Source organism: Eucyclogobius newberryi, unplaced genomic scaffold, assembly GCF_026437365.1.
Source record: "Eucyclogobius newberryi isolate DKJ021-1_F unplaced genomic scaffold, fEucNew1.0.hap1 SCAF_4, whole genome shotgun sequence".
NCBI classification, from domain to species: domain Eukaryota; kingdom Metazoa; phylum Chordata; class Actinopteri; order Gobiiformes; family Gobiidae; genus Eucyclogobius; species Eucyclogobius newberryi.
Genome location: NW_027316056.1, coordinates 13,134,383 through 13,146,477, shown reverse-complemented (window position 1 = coordinate 13,146,477; position 12,095 = coordinate 13,134,383). Strand labels below are relative to the sequence as shown.

At 40.0% G+C, this 12,095-nt stretch overlaps 2 protein-coding genes across 4 annotated transcripts in view; both read left to right on the top strand.

The window, feature by feature from the left end:
- LOC140377207 (SWI/SNF-related matrix-associated actin-dependent regulator of chromatin subfamily E member 1-like) overlaps positions 1–5,851 on the top strand; it is an 8,111-nt gene extending 2,260 nt beyond the window's left edge. Inside the window, exons 4-11 of one of the 3 annotated variants that reach the window (XM_072462550.1) lie at positions 368–472; positions 1,260–1,340; positions 1,646–1,777; positions 2,234–2,405; positions 3,696–3,868; positions 3,943–4,044; positions 4,386–4,641; positions 4,728–5,851. In XM_072462550.1, the coding sequence (XP_072318651.1) occupies positions 368–472; positions 1,260–1,340; positions 1,646–1,777; positions 2,234–2,405; positions 3,696–3,868; positions 3,943–4,044; positions 4,386–4,641; positions 4,728–4,930 (1,224 nt within the window). In that variant the 3' untranslated portion in view covers positions 4,931–5,851. Of the gene's footprint in view, positions 1–367; positions 473–1,259; positions 1,341–1,645; positions 1,778–2,233; positions 2,406–3,695; positions 3,869–3,942; positions 4,045–4,385; positions 4,642–4,724 lie in introns of all 3 variants that reach the window. The other 2 variants (XM_072462549.1, XM_072462551.1) reach the window with 2 other exon arrangements.
- Positions 5,852–6,967: 1,116 nt separating this feature from the next.
- Positions 6,968–11,349, top strand: ccr7 (chemokine (C-C motif) receptor 7). Its single transcript, XM_072463567.1, has 3 exons — positions 6,968–7,064; positions 9,442–9,491; positions 10,282–11,349. The coding sequence occupies exons 1-3, from the start codon at positions 7,049–7,051 to the stop codon at positions 11,347–11,349; spliced, it is 1,134 nt and encodes a 377-aa protein (XP_072319668.1). The 5' UTR covers positions 6,968–7,048.
- Positions 11,350–12,095: the final 746 nt, after the last annotated feature.

Below are 12,095 nucleotides of genomic sequence, written 5' to 3'. Positions count from 1 at the left end.
TTTAGGGATTAACAATTATTTATTTAACATTTTGTTTAGATTTGTGTAGTTATTTTATACAGCATTGTATTTTTTCACAAGCTTGTGTACGTGAAGAGTATTTGCAAAAGGAGTGTATTACTGACAATCACAAATAGTTAATTATTTTTTGCCATTTTGATTTAACAATTCTGACATCTTTGTGACAAAACCTCTTTTGGTATATGTTTGAAAGTCTGTACAGTCTAGATAAGGATTATTTCAATAGTCGATTACGTCCCAATTATTCAGTTTTATTGTTTCAGCCGTACATCGCATGAAAGTGTTTTTATAGATACAATATTCATGCAATTTCTTATTTGTGTTTCTTGTGATTTGTTTCCATCAGCAAATTCCCAACACCCCTGGGTTTGTGGGATACAACCCTTACAGCCATCTGGCCTACAACAACTATAGACTTGGCGGGACCCAAACCACCAATAGTCGAGCAACGGTACGCATTAACAATACAAGCATAGAATAAAACACGTTATTTGGTAGTAGTACAATGGAAAAGTACAGAGCAGAGGGCTAAGTGGAGGCAGATGCATTTCTGAAAATCAAGAAAAAAAGAAAAGAGAGTTGTCATGTTGCATTTCAAACTCATCTTCCATCATGGTGAAATGGAGACATCTTTGTGTATTCAAACCACATTTAAGGTCTGCTTTTCTTACAGCTACGTTAAGAAACCCGTGCACAAGTGTTGCCATGGCATTACAGGCTTCTGCTCGGCACGCCACTGGCTGCTCAGCGCTAACAGCCTCGACATGAAGGCTGTGGTTGGACGAGCATATAAAAGAAAAATCTTAGTGAATGAAGATATTGTTCCTTAAATAGTAATCATGAATAAAGGTGCACTATGTAACTCGTCTGGTTTAAGGGTTTGCCGTCTGCCTGTCTCCATGGAGATGTTATTTGTTTGCCAGAATATTCCCACAGTATAGCTTTAAACAAATCTATAAGATTTATTTAATTACAGGTGTTTTTTACATTATTGAATTTTCACTGATATGACCTGTAACTTGACCTGGTGGCTTGTCTCCATGGAGATATGTTCAACGTCATACTGTGGAACATTACAAAGAAAATGAGCATCTGGGCTTTGAACCATTTTGTATACCGTGTACTCATTAGATTGATTCTTAATTGACTGAAGCGGATACTATTTGATTTCATATACATTTTGACAAGACGTTTACACCGCTCTATAATTGAAATACTTTTTTTCTGTTTCAAAATAGAACTCCTCTGGCATAAATATCCCAAAACCGCCCAAGCCACCGGACAAGCCTCTGATGCCGTATATGAGATACAGTCGCAAGGTAAGTGTCCATTGTGTACTGGTACATTTTGCATCATCATTGTGCTTTGTTGGAAGAAAGTGGTGATTTGTTTGATATATATTCTGCACAGGGCAAGTTACTTAGTCTTAGATAGTGGTAGTTTAAGGTAGGTGTGAAGGTAGATTAAGGCCAGGCCGCATCACGTAGTGGGATGTATCAACTTGGAGATGGAGCTTAAAGCACACGGCCTCCTCTGGTTTGTGACCGCTCTGCTAAGAGATAACTACTTATAGCCCCCTCCCACCCAACCCAACCCCACACCCATGTCTGGTTCTCATCACCAGGTTTGGGATCAAGTAAAAGCCTCCAATCCTGATCTGAAGCTATGGGAAATTGGGAAGATAATCGGTGGCATGTGGAGGGACCTCACTGATGAGGAGAAACAGGATTATTTGAATGACTACGAAGCAGAGAAGGTTGGTTGTTTTATAAAGGGGTGTGTACGGGGTTCTTCTCATGGATTGACCAGTAGATGTGTCTCCAGAAGTTGTGGGTCCCTCCCGTCATCATCCCTGCCTCTGTAACAATCTACATCTGTCCTGTCTTAGTAGGGCTGCAAGATATCTCACAATCGAATCGAAATCGCAATTGGAACGATCGTAATATGCAAATAAGCAACTAAATAACCTGTCTTATTCTGTATAAAACCAGCTAACCTTGTACGTAAGACCTTTACAAACATGAAATGCATGGGGTTCTTGTGTTAGTTTAGTATTTCATAATTTAGTCCTGTTTCAAATGTTAATGTTAATGCACCTGGATTTCCCCCTCCAAAAAAATCATGCAGCCCTATGTCCTAGTTTCTCATGTTGCCTGCCTGTTCTGTGGTCTCCTTTTTTCCTTGTCATTCCTGTCATCTTTTCCAACCCTAGATTGAGTATAATGAAAGCTTGAAGGCCTATCACAACTCCCCAGCCTACTTGGCCTACGTCAATGCAAAAAGTCGTGCGGAGGCCGCTCTGGAGGAGGAGAGCCGCCAACGACAGTCCAGACTAGACAAGGGCGAGCCGTACATGAGTATTCAGCCAGCGGACGACCCAGATGGTAAGACCGCTTAGATAAATGTCTCCCAAGGTTTAGATACAGTCAGACGTGTAATTATGACGGGCAAGACCACACACCGCTGACCACTCACACACCCATTCTCACTGTTTTCGGATTGCACTGTCAAAAAACAAACACATTTTTGCTTGTAAGCTGGAAAACATAATAGTCAGTGCATCAGCATTTTTTTAGGGGGAATTCCTGCCACTTTAGTTTTACAATTTATGCAGTAAAGCAGGATTTAATGGTAGATTATAGCATCATTATTTAAAGGCGCTGCACCTGATTTTTACTTACTCTTAAAAACAAGAAAAACTGAATTATGAATAAATATATTAATAAAAATATAAATAGTTTGCACCGGTCCACTCCTATTCCTCATTTTATAGCCTCTTAATTATTCACCGCAAGTGTTTTTCACAACTTTCAGAGGCCAGAGCGGAGTTTTGCCGCCACAATAACGCTAACAAAAACTAGCATGCTAATTTTAATCTTTAATTTGATGCAGGCAGCACACAGTGTTCTCATTTTTACCTCAAAAGCTTTTTCAAAATATCAATACAGGGTCAAGACAAATGTTACTTTACATGAAAACAATCAGGTCCAGTAAAATATGACCTACCGGTATATAAAGACAGTTTTCACACAAAGAATCCAAAGCAAGAAGCACATAGACAAGAGTATGTGTTCAGTCTGCATTATAATAACTGGTTTTAGCAACATACCCAAAAGGAAAACAAATGTAGGGCATTTGAGTTACACCCACGTTTAGGAAATGATGCTGCTGTCTTGGGCTCAACATGCTTACAGTAGGACATAATGATGCACAGGGAAAAACTGCAGATAAAACGCAAATTGCTACTTAGAAACACCCTGGACCATAAAATCCTTGTATCCCTGTGGGTTACACGCTCAAAAAACAGCACGTTCACTACGTGTTGGATTGACGTAATTTAGCTCTCCAGGAGGCTTCCCACTAAAGAGACTGCATTGTGTTAATAATCAGTCTTTTGTACAATTGTCATGACTACAGATCTTGAGTTATACAGTAAATAATGACTTAATTTTCCAAGTAGGCAGTAAGGCAAGTAATTGGTGTAGAAATTCAGGAGTCAGTTCAAATTGCAGGCTAATTTCCAAACTACAAATGTACTGGCCTATATGTTCACTAGATGTTAAACATTGTAGAGAAAAATAATTGTCAAGGATATAGTTCAGTTTTATATATACATAGAATCTGTTAACATGGCCAAAATACACTCCCTAACTCAGACTTTCTTATGATTTTAGAGTATGACGATGGGTTTTCCATAAAGCACTCGGCTGCGACCCGTTTCCAGCGTAACCATCGACTGATCAGTGAGATCCTCAGTGAGAGCGTGGTCCCAGATGTGCGCTCGGTCGTGACCACGGCCAGAATGCAGGTCCTCAAACGTCAGGTCCAGTCTCTGATGGTGCACCAGGTTTGTGCCATTTGGACTTAAAACATTTAGACATACATTATTTGTAACTCATAAAACCAGATGCTTTGTCACAGAGAAAGCTGGAAGCTGAGTTGCTTCAGATTGAAGATCGTCACCAGGACAAGAAGAGAAAGTTCATTGAGGCGACTGAGTCATTCACAAATGAGCTCAAAAGGGTATGTAGAGGAAACACAGATCTTTACAGGATTCTAAGTGCCATTTACTGGATGTTGTTCAGAGTTTAGTGGGTTTATGTGTCAGTCCGTATCCAGCTGCTGCTAATTTAATTCACATGTTTCCCATTCAGTTCTCATCATTTCATAGCCTGTGGCAGTGTTTATGTGAAACAGGATTCTGTGTTGTGAAATCACAATATTTACAAAAGGGGGCGCCATTTGTTCTGTAGAGTTATGGCTGCATTGAGAGACAAGAGACAAGTTTAGCTATTAAGGAACAAAACCATAAATCTACAATGAACACATCATTTGAACTGGTCTAATAAGTTTGTTCTGTTTAGCTCTGCTGCATGAAGGTGGAGGTGGACATGGATAAGATCTCAGCAGAGATCACTGCAGCAGAAGAAGCAGCTCGCAAACGGATGGCCGATCGAGAGAAGGACTCCGGAGAAAGAGGAGGCCGAGAGGGAGCCGGCTGCGTTTTGGCCGAAGAAGAAAAACACGTTTGTGGCCCTCATGGAAGGAAGTCCCACAACACTCCCAGTGACATCAGCAAGGACGGCGAGGACGCAGAGAGCAACTCCACAGACGCACCGGGTAAAAGGATGAAACAATGCCTTTATCTCTATGAAGTATGCTTGCTTCTTGTTTATTTTATGATCTCTTGTCATATCCTGGAGTAGGAAAGGCAAAGGCCCCAGAGGAGGTGGAGGGTCCCGGGGGCAGTGAGGAGGGGGCGTCTGAGGACAAAGAGAGCGTCCCAGAAGGAGCCATGGAGGAGGGCACCAGCGACAGCAACACCGGCTCTGAGACCACCTCAGCGCAGACTGAAGACGCCCCCAACAGCGAGGCCTCAGAGGGGCCGAGCCGAGCCAGGGCCCACTGACCCACACCTGAATGTCATCTGAACTGTCCCAGAGTCCTACTACACATATTGCACAGGCTCATCTCAGATTGTCAAAAGTTTATCGACTATTGCCATCTTTTCACTGTTTTGCATGTTGAGTTTAAAACACCAAGGCAACAAAAAGGATGTACACGTATGAGCAAGCACTTGACGCCACTAAACGTTGGTCCTGTCTAAAGTATTAGTGGCCGAATGCTCCACAGACACATAAGAGCACGACAATGTATTATTTCCATCTGGGAACAAAACAGACAGGACCTGTTTAGCCATTTGAATACATATCCAATCACTGCTCTCTTGTGCTGAACATTAATTTGAAAATTTAAATGATATTGTTCAGTGTTAAATTGTGTTCTTTGTATTGTAATGATATTGTTGCTTTCATTGTTACTTTTGCATGTTGCAGTTTTTAAAATGAGTTGACGATTTGTGAAAAGTGCGGTGGCGGTGGTCAGCTTTCTTTTTCTTTACTCTGTATCAGTATTACAGTGGCAGTTTTGTCTCAGGACTTTGTAGTCTTCAGTAGTATTACATAGTCAGTTTGTTATTTATTATCAGTATTTTATTGTACTTTGTGTAATGGCTGTCCTTGGCCCGAGCCAGGCCCATGGGTGAGTGTATAATGATGATGCTGTACAATGCCAACTACCAGTGTTCTCAAGTTTGCTGGCTGTCAATCAAATCAAAAGCAGTATCCTTAGAACAAGTATGTGTTTTATCAATATTGCAATTTTGACAGAACATTTTTAAATGTGCTGTAATTGTGTACACAGTGTTACGAGGTTTGAATAAAAGAGATTCATGTCATATAAACAGCTTGAAGAGGTATTATAAACATGCAGTCTTAAAAATAATTTCTTTTTTCATATTTATACCAATAAACTTTTGTATACTAAATAACTTGTTTTATGTTGCCTTATTTGGACCATATCTACAGACAAATAAGTCCGAAGCATTCACGGTTAAGTTTATTTATGTATCCCTTTGAGTTACTGGTAGTCAATATATTAGACATTGTATGCAGGTAAATATTTAATCTATGCCTTTGTTAAGTTGCAGGTGGGGGAAGTGGGCACGAAGAGAGGGAACTGATCTGATTTCCTGTTTCACTACCAGAGTTCTAATCCACTGTTCGTGTCACTGTGCTGTGAAACTGGCTTCAGAGCAACACTTTTTACATGCTCATTTTGTTTGAAGTGCTCTTAAAGTGTAGCAAAAGTCAGACTTTGAAACTCTATTGGTATTGACAAAAAAAAATGCTCCCAGAGAGGCTTCACTGTGGTTAGTACTACTTTCTGTGAAAACTCCAAACCAAAAACCTCAAAGATACAGGTGTGCAAGTCTGTGCAAAATCTGGCAAATGCAAATGTGTGAATGGAGAAACTTATTATTATAATTTTTTACAGGCAATTGAAACTAAATTACATTATGATTTGTTGCAATTAGCAAATTCTAAAATGGTTTATTTGACATTTGATGTAAAAAAAAAAACACTTTGGAAAGACAAAAAGCTCAAAGTGCACAGCAAAACAACAAAAACAACCACATAAACAAACAATGGACATATTAAAGTTACAAAACACTAAAGGTTCCATGAAACGTTTGACACAGTGAAAGTAAGCAAGCTAACAACATGACGTTAATGTGATTTTAAAATAGAGCGAGAAATATATCTACAAATCTTATCTGCTGCCCTCATGTGCTAATGCCTGAACAAAACAATATCTAATCAAAATGACAAAATCTGGCAAAAGATACATTAAAAAATTGTTTATATTTATTTTTAAATTAGTTGTAAATTAAATGTTTGACATTTTTCTTTTTACACTAAGTCAAGTAAAAACAGTATGTACAATTACCATTGAGCAACATAGAATAAAATAATCAGGTGCTTCAACTTAAAATTGAAGCGCATTTTAACTTAATGTATAATATACATGATACAGTTGGTATATGCGTGTGGTTTTTCTTGTCGATGGTCTGTGGTTTGAGCGCTCTCACAAAAAGCTGCAGAGAAAACGTGGTCGAGTGGACCTGTTCTTTTTACAACAAGGGAAACTACCATCAAACACAGACGCTCTCCTGCACGCACTCAAGATGACTTTAATCTGGGGTAGGTCTCTCAAAGATCTTATTTGAACTAATAAGTAGCACAGGGTTATTAATGCTCTTCATTATTGACCAGTTTTATATCTCTACATTATATAGGTTTGTAATGTCTTGGAGAAGGCAAAATAATTAATAGTTAATACACTTTGTAATGCCTACACTTTTAATATCCTTAAAAAAGCATGAACAAAGTCTAAACTCATAATGAACAAATAGTTAAAGTCTTTGTCATGCTTTATTAAGGTTGATTAATGTGTAATTATAATAAAGAGGTGCTGATGATTGTTGTTTTTCTGTAGTTTATGAACATTGACACTAAGATGTGACCAGGGTAAAAAATTGTGTGTATGTTTGTTTTATTATATTAGGCAAGGCAAGGCAAGGCAAGTTTATTTGTAGAGCACATTTCATACACAAGGCAATTCAAAGTGCTTCACAGCAGGAAAAATGCATTCAAATCACAAAGAAATTACAGAAATACAATAAAATTAACTAAATTAAAAATTATCAATCCAACTGATTTTCTAAACTAATAAAATCACAAACAAAAGAGAAGAGTGCAAAGAAAAAAATCCTTTTAGTCATATGCGCAGCTAAACAAAACAGTTTTTAGCTTAGATTTGAACATTGTCAGAGTAGAAGCCTGTCTCACATCTTCAGGAAGACTGTTCCAGATTTTAGCTGCATAAAACTGAAACGCAGATTCCCCATGTTTTGTCCTGACTCTGGGCACCAGCAGGAGGCCGGTCCCTGAGGTCCTCAGAGTCCGAGATGGTTCATATGGCACTAACATATCCAAGATGTACTTTGGTGCTAGGCCATGGAGAGACTTGTACACAAGCAGAGCTGCTTTAAAGTCTATTCTCTGAGCCACAGGGAGCCAGTGCAGAGACCTGAGAACAGGACTAATGTGATCATACTTCCTGGTTCTAGTCAGGACCCGAGCAGCAGCGTTCTGGATGTACTGCAGCTGTTTTACAGCTCGTTTGGAGAGACCAGTGAGCAGGCCGTTACAGTAGTCTAATCTACTGGAGACAAACGCGTGGATAAGTCTCTCTAAATCTGGTTTTGACACTATATTTTTGATTTTGGCAATGTTTTTTAGATGGTAAAAAGCTGCTGATGTTATTGATTTGACGTGGCTGTTGAAATTCAAGTCTGAGTCCATTATTACCCCCAGATTTCTAACTTGGTTTGTAGGTTTTAGAGCGAGACTCTGGAGGTGACCGCTAACACTTTCTCTTTGTTTCTGTGGGCCAAAAACGATTATTTCAGTCTTGTCTGAGTTCAGCTGGAGAAAGTTGTTTTGCATCCACAAACTGATCTGTTGGATGCAGTGACAGAGTGAATCTACTGGTCCATAGTCACCTGCCGATAGTGAAACATAGATCTGAGTGTCGTCTGCAAAATTGTGATAGGACACATTTTCACTGCGTATCAACTGACCCAACGGCAGCATGTAGAGGTTGAACAGAAGGGGACCCAGGACTGACCCTTGGGGCACTCCACAGGTCAGGGTCATGTGGTCTGAGACACAGCTACCAATTTCAACAAAGTACTTCCTGTCTTCCAGATAGGACCTTAACCAGTTTAGGGCAGTGCCAGTGATGCCCACCCAGTCCTCTAGTCTCTGTAAGAGGATCCCATGATCGACAGTGTCAAAAGCAGCACTCAGATCTAACAGAATTAAGACTGAGGCTTTGCCCGTGTCAGTGTTCAGGCGGATGTCATTTGTCACCTTGACAAGAGCAGTCTCAGTGCTGTGATGAGGTCTAAAACCTGACTGAAAAACATCAAATGAGTTGTTTATTAAGAGGAAATCTGTGAGCTGTTGGTAAACAACCTTTTCAAGGACTTTGCCCCAAAATGGCAGATTAGAGATGGGCCGGTAATGACTCAGTACTGCGGCATCAAGACTGCTCTTCTTTAGGAGAGGCTTTATGACCGCAGTTTTCAAAGACATTGGGAATGTTCCAGATTGAAGCGACATGTTAACTATGTGAGTGAGTGGTGCTAACAAACTGTTCAGCACAGACTTTAGAAATTTGGTGGGTAACACATCAAGGCAGCATGTAGATGAACTCAGACTGGTGATGATCTCATGGACAGTTTTGTCAGTTACTGGTGCAAAGTGAGTCAGCTCTAAGTGTCTTGGTGGTTTTAGGGTAATTTTTTGCATTGTGGGATTTATAGCATTTTTAATGCCCTGAACTTTGTCATATTAGATGTTTGAAAATGCAATATAATTGATTTCTCCCATAAAATATACGAATATGAAATCACATCACGTTTAAATGTCTTAAATATTAACTGGGTAGCATAGATGTACGTATCTAATTAAGTAAAACACATTTTAAATAATTGCTGTATTGTCTTTTCAGGTGCTCAATATATTTTGGCTGTCATCCTAATATGGAGCAAAATGTACAAGGTATTTTAAAACATTTCTTGGGAGAACACAGTGAAGCATTATTAGTGGTCTAGGCAGTGGCATAAGTTCAGGGCAATCAAGGCCAGCAGCGATTGACCAATGAAATCTAGAATTACAGCGTTACATCTACGTGTATATAATATATACGTATATATAATATATATCAATCCAAAATATATCCAAATAAGTTTCCCCCCTCACGTCTGCTGCAGAAGCTTGGCTGAACAGTGTCACAGTGTCTTTTAGTGGCCTCTACAGGCTGCTGGGCAGTACTGGTCAGGCTGCTAAAGTTTAATAATTGTTTTGTTAGAATTGCACTGTGTAGCTTTTCTGATGGGGGTTCAGTCACCAGTTTGTGAGTGAGAATTATTTGGAATTCATCTAATCTATTGTGCATTTAATACAATTGCATGTGATTTTATAGCTCGAGAAAAAAGATGCATTCTTACTCTGCATAGAGCTCACCTCTCCACAGATCTGCCACATGCTTCTCTCTATGGAGATAAATGTAATCCCACACTGTGAAACAGTCCAGGCAAAACAATGACACCTCCATCGAGATAGGCAGATGGCCACCAGAAAAGTGACATAGTTCACCTTTTAATTACACTATTTTTGGCTATTATTTAATCACTGTGCAAATTGTTATTGGACACATCTACAAAAGAAAAGGAGTAGTGTTTAGGAATACATAATGCCTACATATTTCCTGTTCTGACTCAAATAGTGCAATCACATTTGCATAACACGAGGCCATCCACATAACTTTCATTTTCTTTCTTACTTACAGACTTGTGTTGCTCAAGAAGACAGGAACACCACAGAATACGACTACTTGCTACAAAATGCCTCCTTTGACTGGAGTGATATCCCCGAGCTCTGTTCCAAAGCGGCCAATCGTCAGTTCAGGGAGTGGTTCTTGCCCACTTTCTACGCCATCATTTGCTTTTTGGGCTTCACCGGAAACCTGCTGGTCATCCTCACCTTCTTCTACTTCAAACGCCTCAAAACAATGACCGACGTGTACCTGCTCAACTTGTCCTTCGCCGATCTCCTCTTTGTCTTCACTCTGCCGTTTTGGGGGTTCAACTCGAATAGCAAATGGGGGCTTGGCTTGCCCGTGTGCAAAATCATGCATACAGTTTATAAAGTCACCTTCTATAGCAGCATGTTCCTGCTTTCCTGCATCAGCGTGGATCGGTACTTTGCGATATCCAAGGCCATTTCCGCTCATAAACACCGCTCCCAGGCCGTGTTCTACAGCAAAATCTCCTCCGCGCTTGTGTGGGTGCTGGCGCTGATCTTTTCGATACCTGAAATGACATACACCACGATCAATAACAACACGTGCACGCCTTACACCAGCAACAATGACAAGCTTCGTGTGAGCCTTCAAACCGGCCAAATAATCCTCGGGTTTCTCGTACCACTCGTCATCATGAGCTTTTGTTACAGCAGCATCATTTCAACACTGAGCCAAACTCGAGGATTCGAAAGGAATAAAGCAATCAAAGTCATCTTAGCGGTGGTGGCGGTATTTCTAGGTTGCCAAATGCCCTACAACATCGTGTTATTTTGGACCACGATCGTCGCAGCTAAGGGAGGGACCACCGTTTGCAGTGACGACAATAGTCAAATGTACGCCATAGACATCACCCAGTGCGTAGCCTTCTTCAGGTGCTGTCTCAACCCCATTGTGTACGCGTTTCTTGGGGTCAAATTTAGGCACGATGTCCTGAAACTGCTGAAAGAGGTAGGCTGTTTGAGTCAAGATAAGTTTTTCAAATACACGGTCACCAAGAGGAAGACGTCGCTGGCTTATGACACAGAGACGACCACCACCTCCTTCTCACCTTGAAATGTGCAAAGAATGGACAATATCTTAAACTGAATCGGTGTGGGCAGCATTTGGAAGGAGACCATACAGGGCAGAAGACAACTGTCCAATTTCTGGTCGTTCCAATCACCGTCACTCATTTGGAGCAGTTATAGTTTCTAAAATGTAGAAAACATCGTGGTATCATTCATTGCGAAAGATAAAACTTCTTTTACCGCAGATATCGCTTTACTTCACAAATCTGTTCATTTTCATCCTCATTTCGTTCTTTCTTTTTTTACTTGTAAGCCGCCATGTTTGTTATGACAAAAACAAGAAGCATGACAATTATGTCTTTGTGAAGTGAATTGTAAAACAGCAGTGACTTAGCTACAGGGTCATTTTGAATTCAGCTGTGCAGTATATTAGCCCACTAACAACTGGGTAACTGGTTCCGGTTCTGTTTTTTTCTTGGGCAAGACACTTGACCCACATTGACCACTCTAGTCGCAATAAAGAAGCTGATTAAGCATCAGACGGAGCTTGTGAGTCTTTTGCACAATAAAACTATAAATTACAGAATATCAATGTCTGTTTGTTGAGAATGGCAGCTCTTTATGAAAACATTGGTTGCTCATAAAAGAAAAATCTACATCTTATGCAGTGTGGTAATAATTGGGCTGTAACATATGTCTGTGTTTACATGTATCTGAATGAAAAAGGTTGTACATAATATACAAACATGAAATATCTTTAAAAGTGTTTTTGAGGGTTCATGGTTGGATAGA